A 14,393-nucleotide genomic window follows, 5' to 3' on the forward strand; every position below is an offset into this window, starting at 1 on the left:
TGTGCAATGAAGCAGAGCATACATATAGCACTGGGGTCCTGCCAAACTCAATGGGAATAAATAAATATCTGTTCTGCAGATTGCAGGCCTACTTTTATGTAGTGTTAACTTGATCACACATTGAGTGCTTCCTTTACTGCTCCAGTATGGTCTCTTGTAAGTTCTCTTAACTCAGCTTACTACTTTCATGGCATGTTTAATTACTGTGTGTGAGTATTTCAGCATTCCTGGGGAAGCCCAGATCATAGCCATGACTTCTGTAACTGTACAATCTCCCCCCCTTTTGTTTTGCTTCTGCCCTGGCACAGGGCAAGCCATGTATAGTGACTGGCAGATACTTCAGTTTGCAGGTACTCAACCACTTAGATCTTCTCCAGACAACCCACTAGCCTGGAGGATTCTCAATGCTGGATACCAACCATGACCAACAGATGCAAATCACTGTAATATAAGGTAAGGTCTCAGGCTGTCTTCTTGGTATAGACTGATGAAATGCTCCCATTTCAGAATCAGACCCACCACCTCAGACCATCCTCTGCTTCAATTATCCTCAGTATTCAGAGCATTATTCACAAAGAAGACAGTTGTCTGCTAAGACTGAGATCACAGTTTCCACTCTGTGTGGGCCACTGACCAGAACCCATCAAACAAGGCTGTAACCAAAGATCAGAAGGCTAATGACTACCCATGCTACCACCTGTCTTCTCAAATGCAGCAAGTGTGGACACCTCCAAGAATGCTTAGAAGTTAAAGTCAAATTACATCATTATCTTTATTAGATTTACATAAATCATATTTTAGTATCAGTTTCATTTTAAATTTTAGCTCTCTGTTGTAGGTCATGCCACAGGTTAGTGAAATAGCCTTTGGAAAGTAACATTTACTCCTACCCCATGCTGAGATGTAAAAGTAGTCTCCATAACACAAAACCACTCCACAATTCAGCAAATTTATTAGGGGAAAGAGAAATCTTTTGCTGCACGGGCAGAGTTGAGCAAACAAATGTGTCAGCATACAGAGCTCAACTTTACTCATGAGGCCAAAAAAGTCAAGCTGGCTTTACCCCAGAAGTCCTCCTACACAAACATATCACCCTGCTGTCTTGTCTTCCCATCACCACCTCCACCTCATTACTGGTATTCTTTCTTTAACCTGATCCATTGAAATCTTTAATTGTACATTAAATATGTCCTCATCCCAACTGCTGCAGCCTCTTAATTGCCTTCTTAAATCTGATCTCTGCTCGCAGTTATGAGGACTCAGAAAGCTGTTGGCAGAGTACACGCTCTTCTACAAACAAACCATCATTTTCCTTCTCTCTCCCCTCAATACCCAAATCCAACTCAGACATTCTTCCAGCTCTCTCATTTTCATGGTTTCATTCAGTTTACCCCTCTGACCCCACATTCACCTCCCTTCCCACTCCTGCTTTCTTTTTTAGCAGTCTTCACCTTCCATCCATGTTTCTACCTCACTTCCTGCCCACTCAATCAGTTCTTCCTGTCTTGGCCAACTATGAAACTCCTCCTCAGATGAGAGAAACTATGAGCTAACCTATACGTGGCCTGAGAGTCACTGTGATAGCTGCTTGCAGTGAGCCATTTCCTTTCAATGAGATCCAAGAAGCAAGAGAGTTGTTAATGTCCCTCTGCAACCTGTCTGAGAATATGTGGATAGGAGATGACAGAACGAAGAAAGAATAAGACTTTTTTCTCTCTTGGTATCATGAAAGAGGCAATAGTTCCATCTCTCAGCTACCAGGGAATAGGAGGAGACAGAAGAAAAGGCTATGCTCTTTACCACCCTGAAGAGAAAAAAAAAGAACCACAGACTGAGGTCGTACCTTCACAGAGCCATGGGAATTACAGTAATCATAGTAACCTAGATATGTTATCATTTAAAATTATGCCAAATCTAGATGATTTTGTGCCTCCACCCTCACTGCCTCCAGCTCCTTCATGAATTGACCTTGCTGAGCTTCTTCCACCCCAAAAGAGAAATGTCATCTGGAGATGCAGTCACGGTCCCAAGCACCCAATAGCACTGACGTCGGAGTCCTTCCTCTGTCTTGGGCAAATCATGAAACTATTTTGTGTCTCAGTGCTTCCAATTGTTAAATGGGTTTAGGGATACTGGATACTTGCAGGTGCATCAAGGCCTAATTACCTGTGAAGCCCGTGATGTACAGGAGGCACTAACTGATGCTAATGCATACAGAGCACCTTGACTCTTTGTTTCCTAAATTGTAATCATTTCTTCAAAACGTGTTGCTAAATTGTTTCAATATGGAGAAAAAAAAAAACCTTAATCCAAACCTAATTTTTGCAAAAGTATGACTGCTTGTTTATTTACTTTTTTCAATTATTAATATGGAGCAGCTGGCAAAACACACCAATCTGTCAGGAAGAACCCAGAGACACAATCCCAGATAAAGAAAGCACCAGATAATAAGCATGAACTAGTTCTCATTTCCAGTATGGGACAGTGTGCTGTTAAGTTGTCCTGCGCCCCCCCAAGGAAGGAGATCAAAGGACTGCAATCACATTCCCAATCTGGCATATTTCTACAGTTCCTCAGCATTTCTGGTCCATCAGAGAGGTCAGTCTTGGCCCATTCTCTGTTTCACTTGGGTTCCTATTTGCACATGGTGAAGCGCAGTAAGAAGCTCAGTCAAGACCTGCCTCCGGAGAGAGCCAGGAGACTTCCACTCAGTGAGTCCTCAGGATTGTGAAAGAAGTCATGTAACATGAGAGGGGTTCTTCTCTCTTCAGCATGGCTCCTATTGTTCAGACTCTCATGAGATCTCAAACTCCAACTAACATAAAATCACAGAATCATTTAGATTGGAAAAGACCTTTAAGATCAATGAGTCCAACCGTAAACCTAACACTGCCAAGTCCATCACTAAACCATGTCCCTAAGCACCACATCTACACTTCTTTTAGATACCTGCAGAGACTGTAACTCAACATACAGCACTGCAGATCCTCACTGGCAACGGCTGATCAAAAGCAAGAGGAGATGTCACAGTGCTGCAAGACTGTCAGATATGGATAGATGCTCATGAGTCATGAGCGTGTCTGTTCGCCATGCCTGAGATAAACAGAACCAAAGGTATGTGTCCACACAGCACAGGACTTTGTGGAAAGAATGGATGTGGCTTTGCTTAGCTGGCTATGAACTGGGGCAAACACTATCCTAACGCTGCCTCCCCTCCTCAACAACCCTCCTCAAAGACCTTCTGCTACCCCGCACAGCACTGCACAGTGTCATGCAGCCATAGCCCTGTGTTCCACCACCACCTTGTGAAACTCAGCTCACCAGTGCCACACACAGCCCCACTGTTAGCAAATCCAGAGATTTCTTCTTTTCTTAAGGATGTTGCGAGTGTTTAAGTATTGTAATCCATTGTTTTCTGAGACAAGCCCCACAACTGCCACACAATCGCCCTCACTGAGAAAGATAAGGTGAGTGCTCATGCATCACTTGTAGCTTCTTATGACATTCTGATCAGTATAATCCCTCTTTTCAGACAGGAAAGCAAGCTGCATCTTGGCTCCTACATCCACTGCAGTGTGATGGAAAAAACACTCTTTTGTCATCATTCAACCATCATTCAATCTGCCTCCTCCACATCTGGAGGCAAATTTTTTTCACTGTCCTTACAGTTACAAGTCTACATCAGCCACTTGTGCCAGCAGAGATACTGCAAGACTCAGGACAACTGTTTTTACTAGTGAGAATGAAGGAGAGGGAGAGAAAGCATGGCTAAACTCTCTTTGAATTTCACCTGTGGGTAGGTGGAACTGCCACAGAAGCCAATGTGTCTGACGTTGATAAACACCTGAAACAGAAGCTAACCCTCTTTGCTGGCTCACCAGACACTGAACTGGAGATGCCAAGTCAAACACGCAGTTTGTACTTCTTAGCTAGCCAGGCTTATGAGGACCTCTGTCTTCTGCAGACAAAGGTTCCACCATGGGGAACCACCAATGGATGGATCAGAGCAGAGGCTGTAAAATCCTGAAAGATTTTTGAAATGAATCTGTTCTCATAAGGATCAGTGTTTTTAAAATGGAAGCTGGCTAATAATAGTAAAGGATTATCAGAGACCACATTTCACCAATGACCTCCACCTCTTTTATTAATGTGCTGTAAAACAGAGCAATTCCCATGTATAAAATACAAATCTGAATTTTGCAGCTCAAGCACTTCCATTAAAATACATTCTAAGGATTGCCCAATGTTATAAAAAGGAAAGGATGGATGATCTATGAAGTCAGAGCATTTTAAGCCAAAGACAATAGTTTCTTCTGGATTTTATCTGTACTTCCTAAAGCTAGAAACGATCATTAAAACTGCTAACCCAGTCTACTGTGTATTGCAGATCACAGACTTTCATCCAGCTAATTCTACACTAAACCAAGGAACATGATGGATTTCTTAACCACTTGATTCAGCCATGAACTTGACCAGTTGGACCTATGGTAGCAGAACATTCTATAAACAAAATTATATGCTAGGGTTTCCATTTACAGACTTGGTGTTTCAGTCCTGTGCACTTTGACTGTGGCCTAGCTCAGCACAGAAGCATATGCTTGGTTTCAAGTGCACAATCCCATTGACTTCAAGGTAAGTATATATTAAGTGCTTGACTGAGCTGAGACTGTTCGTGGCTTTCCAGGATGAACCTAGCATGATTAAACAAGAATATTTCTTATGAGATTGCTAGTACTGGCGTGAACTTTATCAAAGCGTAATGACATTCTTGAATGGAAGGTTTTAGGAGAATGTGATATATTAACACTCATCAGAAGCAGATGTGCTAAGTAAATGAGATCTGCCATACCACTGGCTCACAAACTTACTCAGTTAGGGAAATATGCTATGTAAACTTTAAAATTGAGAATGAGTTCTCTGTAAGGCATGTCTTTGTTTGCACTAAGAAAGTGAAGAAAAAGAAGAAAAGCACTTTGCTTTGCTTTCCACTCTGTTTCCTTTCTCTGAGGTGTTCCTGGGTTCTGAAAAGAGGCAGCCCACTTCTGTGTCCTAGATCCAACCACTGTGGCAAAGAAAGGACCACGCACATGATGCTGTTAGCCCCAGTTACATCAGCAGTACCTCTGGAAAATATAAATAAGCTACTCTGCTACTGATAAGAGCTTTTCATGGCCTTGGTCCATGCATACTATGCTGGTGACTTTCTGTGTACCTGTTCCTCCACACCGTGAGTCCACCTCACTCAATCCTGCTGCTGAGGATGCCCTCCCTCTCATCACTGCCACCACTCATGGTCACAGGCTGATCCTTCAACTGAGATATGGTACCTCTTTAAAGTTTTACCTTTCCTCACTCCAATATGTAAGAGTTACTCAATCACTTTGCTTCCTGAAGCTTCACTGTAAAGTCTTCTCTCCTGTGCGTGTCATGATTCACTCTGTCAAAAGCATTCTGTAAATGAAGGGCACTCTTTCAAATTCCCTTTTCTTCTTTAGGCCCCAAGGAACAGCACACTGAATTATTTTTTCAATCAAATCTCATTGCAATTATTTGTGAAGTGCCTTGGACACAATTAATGGGGAAGTGTCAAAGAACTAGCATCATTATTTTTATAATTATTATTCTGGAATGACAAATATATTGAGAGCTGTTGGGTGTAATTTTCAGAAGTTTTGCCTGAGAGCAAATTAATTCCCTAACCACTGTATATTTATAGCTTTATCAGTCATAATTTTCAAACAAATTCTAAATCAACTCTGAAGAAGAAAATACCAGCTTAATTTGCCACAGTTCCATTTTTCAGGATTAAAAAGAAAATTGCCACAAGGCTTGCTTAATGGAAACAAAATCTATACTGAAATGCACTGAAGGTCAAATATTCTGTAGCACCCACAAGTTGTCACAAGTTTCCGGTCAACAGTCCATCATTAGTTAATGTCTGGACTCCTTGTACGGAGATTCAAGGGCAGTAAGGGTATGAGCTAGAAGACAATTCTCCCATAATATATTTTGCCTCACCATTGATGTTTAGCCAAATATGCCTCTCATATTTCACCCCACAATCTACATCCTTTGTTAACTAAAATTTTGGTATGGATTGTCAAAAATCTCACTTGAGCAAGAAAAGTGTAAATCTTTATCAGAATTTCCCAAGGGACTTTCTTAGCTGGCCTTTGGAGCTGATGGATGCTAATGTCCTTTTTTCCATCAATATACAGTAAAGGGAATAATGTATTAGTGACCAATTCAACAATAGTGGGGGTGTTTGGTAAAATGTCAAGAACCTTCAAAAGAAATAAATCATACCTTATTATCCTTCAGCCCACAAAGTTAAAACAGCTTTTGCTTTCAATACAACAAACGAACACTTAACTGCTCCCCACAGATTTCAGTGTTTGAAGCTGGCCACGTTTCAATAAAATGTTGTTTAAAGAAAGAAAATATTGAGAAAATATATAGCAAGCTACATTCAAGCAATCTGAATCACATTCATCCGGTAGGAAGTAATAATTAGAGACAGTTTAAAGTAAAATCCCAGATTTAAACACTCACAAACTAATTCATTTTGGAAACCTGAGGCAACAGACAGAGCTACTTGTCTGCATCTAGCAGATATTGAGGATTAGACAATGGGTCAAATGCCACACACTGAGAACTCACATCAGCTGTGATGATACAGTCTGCAAAGCTGAGATTTGCAGTCCTGAGAAGATCTGGGACACACGCTATTTAACCAAGTCCACCTCTCTCCTGTGCTTCAGCATGGGATCAGCTGAGGTGTTTTTATGGATGAAGACAGGCTGCAATTATTAAAGCAGGGACAAATGATGTTCTTCCAGTTTACACTAACTGCCATGACCTAGGGAAGAAAGCCCTGGGAGACAGAACAGACAAAAGCCTAGCAAGTCTATCATACTTTTTCCTGAGCATAGCAATTTAATGGATAAAAACTAGTGAGAAATTGTCATGGTAAAACTCGTGGGTTGAGATAAGAAGAGTTTAATGACTAAAAAAATGTAGTAATAATAATAGTAAAAAGTGAATATAACAAAAAGAGAAAGAGAAATAAAACCTAAGAAAAGTGATGCACAGTGCAATTTCTCCCCACCTGCTGACTGATGCCCAGCCAGTCCCTGAGCTGCGATTGGCCCCTCCCAGCCAACTCCCTCCAGTTTATATACTGAGCATGACATTCTATAGAATGGAATATCCCTTTGACTAGTTCAGGTCAGCTGTCCTGGCCGTGCCCCCTCCCAGCTTCTTGTGCACCTGCTCGCTTGCAGAGCATGGGAAACTGAAAAACCCTTAACTTAGGATAAGCACTACTTAGCAAGAACTAAAACATCAGTGTGTTGTCGACATTACTCTCACACTAAATCTAAAACACAGCACCGTACCAGCTTCTACGAAGAAAATTAACTCTGTCCCAGACAAAAAACAGGACAAATAAACAATGGTAGAAACTGCAAGTGGAAACTCATTTCCAGTAAAGTCGTGAACATCCAAATGATCCATATAGAACAGATGAGTTTGCCAATTTTTAAGCACTTCCTTGGTAAACAAGCTGAAACCAAGCACTCTGCACCCATTACAAACATATATGCTTGTCAGTCATGGCTCTGACTCTCAAAATAACAAATCTTATATAGTATTGCCGTGACAGAAGATGTTTCTGGCTTTCCCAAGGGGCATGTTACAAAGGAGCTCCAAATGTCTTTAATGAATAGCAAAGGTCCTTTATGTCCAAGAAACAACTTTTAACAATGAACTATACTGTTAAGAACCAGGACAGTATCGCAAGGGCATAGCCCAGTTGCAAATGCAGGGACTGAACTATTGGTTATGAGATACATATGGAAAAGACAAGAAAGATGAGCATGACTGACAAGATCTAGAAATAATTTAGCTAGTGTTTCGTCTACCAGAGTGGTCCACAGTGGATCTGTGCCAGGATGACATACTGTTTGGTGGAATGGGACTTGGACTCATGTGTACATGCATGTATAAATAAAAAAGGATGCACTAAGGATTTACTTGACTTGTTTCACTAATTTCTCAACTCACTGAAAAACAAACAAGCATGCAAGATCCTTAATGTAGCCACCTACTCACAGCCAAATAGGTAATAAGACACCAGAAACAGCCTCCTGGGAAGTAAAAGATCATTTTCTCATTGATCTAACAAGGGAAATCAAACTTTAACTAGATTTCCTATAAGCACAGAGTAGAACAATCTAATTATGAAAAGCCCAAACTGGGTACATTATTATTCTTGGTGAACTGTACAGTGAGCATCATTTATAAGCCCCAGGGAAACTGGGGCACCACTGTGTTAGTTTGGTACTGTACAAAAACACAGGACAGTGCTCACAGCACAAATTCCTAACCTGTTCCTCACGATCTCTACGTAGTCTGCTAGGATTAATCATTCAGTTCACAGCACCTTCCCAGCCCACAACTTCCTGTCAGTGCAAACTTTATCAAGAGCATGTAAAATAAGCACATTTAGGACCATAATTTATGTCCCTTGACTTGTCTAGACCATTTCTCTAGGTGACAAGTAACAGTAGGTGGTTTGGGGGATGAACTCTGTACAGAAACAGAATTTGCTCAGGTCTGAACACAGATAAAGTAAAAGCATTTTGCATATGAAGACAGCTTTCTGCTTAAATGAGTTGGTCATGTACTATATTCTCTCTTTCTTACCCCTCCCATAGCAATACAAAGGTATCAGTTAAAACAGATGGCACACTAGCATGGATGAGATACAACAAGCAAGAGATGAGACATAGAAAATACATAATTTCTCAGGAAATAAGTTAAGAAGTAGACAGAAAGGAGTTTTACTTGGATTCTTCCATGACAAGGATATTAACCAGCCAACTGGATGTTAAGAATACCATCATCTGGAGGAAAAGTACAATAAAAAGAGAGCCTGAGCACAAGCAAGGTGGGAACTGAAGACTGGAGAACACAAAACATGTTTTGGCATCCCATTTGTCTTGTGATGGGTAGCCTGGCTAGCAAGGTTGTGAGAAAGAAGCTATTCAACCCCTTTGTAACATAAACTGTTCTCTTAATCTATTCATTCTGACAGTAAATTAATGCATCCTGTATGCCTGAATGGTCTGGGGCCTTACTCATTATTACCACCCATCCACTGAATATTGTTAGTATGACATAATCCTCCCCCACAGCAGCAGGAGCAGCAGCAGAGCTGCTGCTGGGGTAACTCTTTCGGTTGTTGGCTTGGCATTCCCATTGTATAGCAGGTTGTGATCCATGGGATGATGCCTTTGGAGACCCACAGAAAGCCCATGAGCCACACTGTTAAGCAGAGACATCCTCAAAGCAATTCGGAACAGCATGTAACATGTAGATTCCCCTGCTTGTCTCCCCTTGCAGACTAAATCTGCTTGTGCTGGCATCAGAACAGGGTATATATAGCTTTAAGGTAAAAGATATTATGAACTGAGATGTGGTTTTGGAGGTGTGAACCCTCTTCCATAGAACTTAAATACTATATGCAGTGGAAATAAGGTGCCTTTAATTTTATTCCTGTATATTTTCTGGCTGAGCTTTGCAGCAGAAAATACAGGATGAAACTGTATCGTGAACAATCACAAGGAAACAGGTGCTGAGAAAAAATAGTAACTCTGAACCTTACTTGTGTTTAAGAGACCCAAATGATAATCTGGGTCATTTTCTTGATGTGTCTGCAATTTCAATCTTTATTTCTTTTGTATAATTGTCAAGTTCTAATTAACTCATACCAGTTTTTGCCCTCTATCATTAAAGAGAGAAAGGGAACAAGAACAGTGAAAGGGGAGGAGAGATTTTTTTTTTTCTGTGAAAAATTCATGCCTGATTAAAACAAAGGAAACTCGCAGATGATGAGTGTGTTTATGTAGCCATCACTTCTGCAGAGAAGCACTCAACATGAGTACCAAAACATGCTCACCAATTCTTCAACATCAGGAACTGGGGCTCTAATATTTCCTGCAGAATGATTTATCTCAGTGCTGGATCCTGCAAACATATCCTCTGTAAACTCAAAGTTTGGTGCTCCTGGTTAATAGAAAGAGAGCAGTCTTTTCTGTACTTATAACATCCTCATTATTGTATTATCTATTTAAACATCCAACTGAGTTCCACCACGTTTTTAACCGCAGGGGTTTCTCCTTTCACCCCTCCCCAGTTAAACAGATGGTTAGACTTATTAGCAATTAAAATAAAGGTTTATTTACCCATTCCATTGGAGCAAGGTTAGAACCAGTGCCGTATCATGTAGGCTTAAAGATTTTGCTAATTTACTATAATCCACTTAAACCTTTAAAGCACAGATAATGGAAAACAGACAAGAAATCTCTGACACTTTCCAAATTAGGAGACAAGAGTTTCCTTCTCTGTGAAGAAGAGTAAAGCTCTCTAGAAGAACCCTGAAAGGTCAGCAAGGAAGACTTTTGACTACTTTCTTCCTGGAAACCCTATCTCAAAGGTCACAAAACCACAACTAAATTGCCTTTAGCAAAGCACCTAACTAGAGACACATTGCAAGGTACTTAATTGCCTTCAGCGAAGAATGTAACTGGAGATGCATTGCAAAGCTTTAAATGGGAACCAAAATCAATATTTCAACATTCAGGAGGGAACCATTTTTAGCGAGGAGATTCAGCAGCTGGTGATCCTGGCACACTGAGCTTAACACCCTAGTCTGGGGTGAATTCAGAAGTAATGGTGGTACCAATATAACGATCTAACTGTCATGTGGGTAAGTGAACAGATAGGACAGACAGCAATTTAGGAGTATATGTACACTCATGGAAAATCCAACTGGGAGAAGGACAAGAGAAATTCCATGCTGCAAAAGAACAGTAAAAGGATTGCCCATTGCAACACAAAGGCCCCCTCTGACATTCTTAAGACCTTGTCAAGTTAAATGCCCAGGAGAAAGACAGAAAAAATACTAGCAGAGGTGATAAATCCATTTAAAAAACAAATGGGAAAAGAAAAAAAAGGCAACAAACAAAAAGGCAGCTACTCCGTGCAATTTTAAAACAATTTACTTCTCTTGCATTCAAGCATGTCCAAATTCTATATCACTTTTCACTTACTAAGTGTCTGGATTGAGCCAGCCAGGTGAGGTATATAAGCATTACTGAATCCAGTTAGAGAAAAGGAAACTGAAACACAGTTTCAGTGTGGCACAAGATTACAGGGAGCCTGTAGCAGAATCGAAAATGGAGATTCTTAGCCCTGTAGTCCTAAAACTGCCTGAATTAGGTGACTGATGTGAAACCTCAGAGTTAAAATATTGTAAAGCATCAAAGGGAATACGATTCATCAGGCCACTTACACTGGCCTGTGGATCACAAGTGTAAGGAAAACAGCACAGACTAAACCATCATCCATAACAACACCAGGAAGGACTTCAAAATGTATCATTCTACTGGAACTTGAAACAGGAACAGAAGCTCTTACCTTCAAAAGCAATTGTGGGGTGTTCTTTCCTGACACATTGCTGATGTTCAGCTTCAGAGTATTCAGGTACATTCTGTGATGCTGAGAGATGAAAAGCAAGAAGAAAAAGGCTTGGCAATGACAGGGAAATGGCCTTTAATCTTGAAACAACCATGACTGAAGGGCGGCTGTAGATCTAGCTTCCAAGGTAGGCCCAGGGAGGATACCTGAAATACAAATAATTCCACTTTCAGAATGACAAATACTTACCCAGAGTGTATAACATGGGTAGAGAAGGGTGGAGGTTCCCCTTTCATCCCAACCCCACTTGTGCTAAGTACACAAGATAATATTCCACAGAAGCATCTAAAAAAATGACCCAGTTTACAACTGTATTTGGGCTTCTAACTTCAAAGAGAAAGGAAGTGCACAGCTCCCTAAACATACATCTCTGTGTACCTTCGGGGTATGGGTCCTTATGCAGCAGCTGGTGTGCAATGGCCAGCACTGACAAAATTAAAACTCAAATATGCCAGATCTAAATATGTCCCCCAGTACGGACACCTCACTCCTTGGTTTCACGACGTGTATGTGTTTAAATGTCATTCTACATTCAAGAAACTGCTAAAGAAAGGCCATCATCAGTCATCATGAAAACACATGTGCAATTAATACTGTTCTAATAGGAGATTTATACATTTTACCACTGCTGTTTTAAGTGTCTTGAAACAAGAAAAGCCAATTTAAAGGTGTTGCCAGGAAAGTGCTAATTGAGATAACATAAAAATTAAAAGAGCTTAATGGGGAGAATGGTGAGAATTGAGTCAATTGCTTGCATTATCATGGGATGCTATAGCTCCCAGTCACAAGAGCTGAGGCACAGCTAAAGAGGAAGAGCACTCACTCTCAGGCTAGGAGAGAAGAAAGTCATGCCTTTTCTACGTGAGCATTTTTAACAATAGCAGCAGAAAAGATATAGCTCTAAAAACTCCCCTGGGCCTACCAAGCCTGAGGCAGGGGATGGAGGATTAATTAGCCCATGCCACAAACTCCCCAAGATGCTGCTGCAGTTTAGGAAAATCTGCATTGCCAAATTTAATCTTACTGATGTGCATATTGTATTTTCCTATGTAACTTTGTTCAATTATTGCAAACACATGTTTTCAAACAAATGGAGTCTCCTACCCTTAAATCTTATCTGGTGATAAAGATGATTCTGATAAATTCACACATAACAAGATTTTCAACTCCTGCGGGTAGAATGATTCATAAAGGTAGTGTAACAGTCAACACCTGCAGTGCCTGATACATCTATATATTTTTTTGGAATCTCCAAAACACCTTCAGTGAGCTGAAGTGGCCAGGCTGGTGGCTGGTAACATGAGGCACTGATAATAATGACAGACTCATGGCATGGAGCCAACTCCAATATAGAGGACAATATTATGACATCAAGAAGCTGTAAGAAGTTTTTAAAGGTCTTTGGGCATCACAGGAGCAATAAGGGACTGCTTACAGAAGCAATAGGAGACAGCTGGTTTGAAAGATAGAGCCTATATTTTATTCTTATCTATATGTCTCTATGATTTTAAACACTGGCATAAAGATGAGTTGCCAGTGCATCCATTATGCATGTCTTCAGTAGCAGCTACATACCATTGACTGAAAATAGCATTGGCATTCAGGATTTGGGGTAGTTCTAGTGACTTGGTTTCCCAACTGGTGTGAATGAGAGATTACAGCATTTCACATTTTTTCTAGCCCTGTATACATGCAGATTTTATGCAGGGATGTACAAAAACCTCTTCCAGTTCTCCAAAGGAGGTTCTACAGCACTTCATTATGGAGGGTTGGGGGTTTGTTTTTTTTTTTTCCACACACAGCAAATATCATGTTAAATTTAAAAATGGGACTGATGGAAGAGATGTAAAATCATTCAAAACTAAGGCCAGCACAGCATTTAGTCATTAAACACAAGCATACTGCAGGGTGTACACCACTGAGTACTGTGGTATCTCAGATGATGAAGTTGATATGAAAGTCATGCTGTAATGAAATTACTGATGATGAAGCATCAGATTCTATTTCCAGCCATTGGTGTAAATAATTGTTTTTTTCAGTACAGATCCAGAAGTGAAACACAGCACGGAGATGTGAACCCCAGGAAGACAGATGCATTATGTATAGCTCCCTGATCCACTTAAAGTTCCAGAAGAGACCAAGACAAACTTTCCATAGATAGGAGATGGTTGTTTTGAGAAATACACAAGGGGCAAAAGGACTTCTACACTGTGGAAGCACTCCTTGAAGACAGACAGTCATGGAAATCTCATTTTATGTATGCTTTACTCCTCCCGGTGTAGTCATTACTGGGCAATCCCAGAAATAAGGTACTAAAGTAGACAAGAATTTTAGTCTGAGTCAATATGGCCATTTTCATGTACTAATCATCCACACAATGATCTCAAGCTAGAAGGCTCTATGTGGTCTACAATCAGCAGATGAGTAAATTCAAGTTCCACACTCATCAGGGTCATGAAATGATAAAAAGTTGCCTATAGGAAAGCTTCATAACATCCCACAGCCTCTTCCGTGCCAAAGCAGAGTACATTTACTAGTGTTTTGTCTGGACTAGTTGTAAAATGTGCCAAGTAGCTGGATTTCTGCCACTTTCCCTGGGAGATTTTATCACAGTCCAAGAGACTTCAATGTTCCTTAGAAAGCTGTAACCAGTATTTGGGGTAAAGTTCCATATTCTTTTTTCCTTATTGTCATAGGGTAATCCAAAGTGTGCATGAAAATAACAGTTTCAAACTTGATGTGAAGTGGAAAGTAATATATGACCAACCAAAGATGAAAAAGAAACATTATTAAAAACTTGTATCCTTCCCTATGTCCCCTGTTTCCTACATCAAATTGCATCCACCAGATGT

At 40.5% G+C, this 14,393-nt stretch overlaps 1 protein-coding gene across 6 annotated transcripts in view; it reads right to left on the minus strand.

The window, feature by feature from the left end:
* Positions 1-14,393, minus strand: part of SEMA5B (semaphorin 5B) — a 217,578-nt gene that overhangs the window by 144,255 nt on the left and 58,930 nt on the right. For all 6 annotated transcript variants that reach the window (XM_026852819.1, XM_026852816.1, XM_026852815.1 and 3 more), the window contains one exon: positions 11,482-11,687. In XM_026852819.1, the coding sequence (XP_026708620.1) occupies positions 11,482-11,635 (154 nt within the window). In that variant the 5' untranslated portion in view covers positions 11,636-11,687. The remainder of the gene's footprint in view (positions 1-11,481; positions 11,688-14,393) is intronic.

The sequence above is a fragment of the Athene cunicularia genome, assembly GCF_003259725.1.
Source record: "Athene cunicularia isolate RWA chromosome 7 unlocalized genomic scaffold, athCun1 chr7_part1, whole genome shotgun sequence".
In the NCBI taxonomy this organism is placed as follows: Eukaryota; Metazoa; Chordata; class Aves; order Strigiformes; family Strigidae; genus Athene; species Athene cunicularia.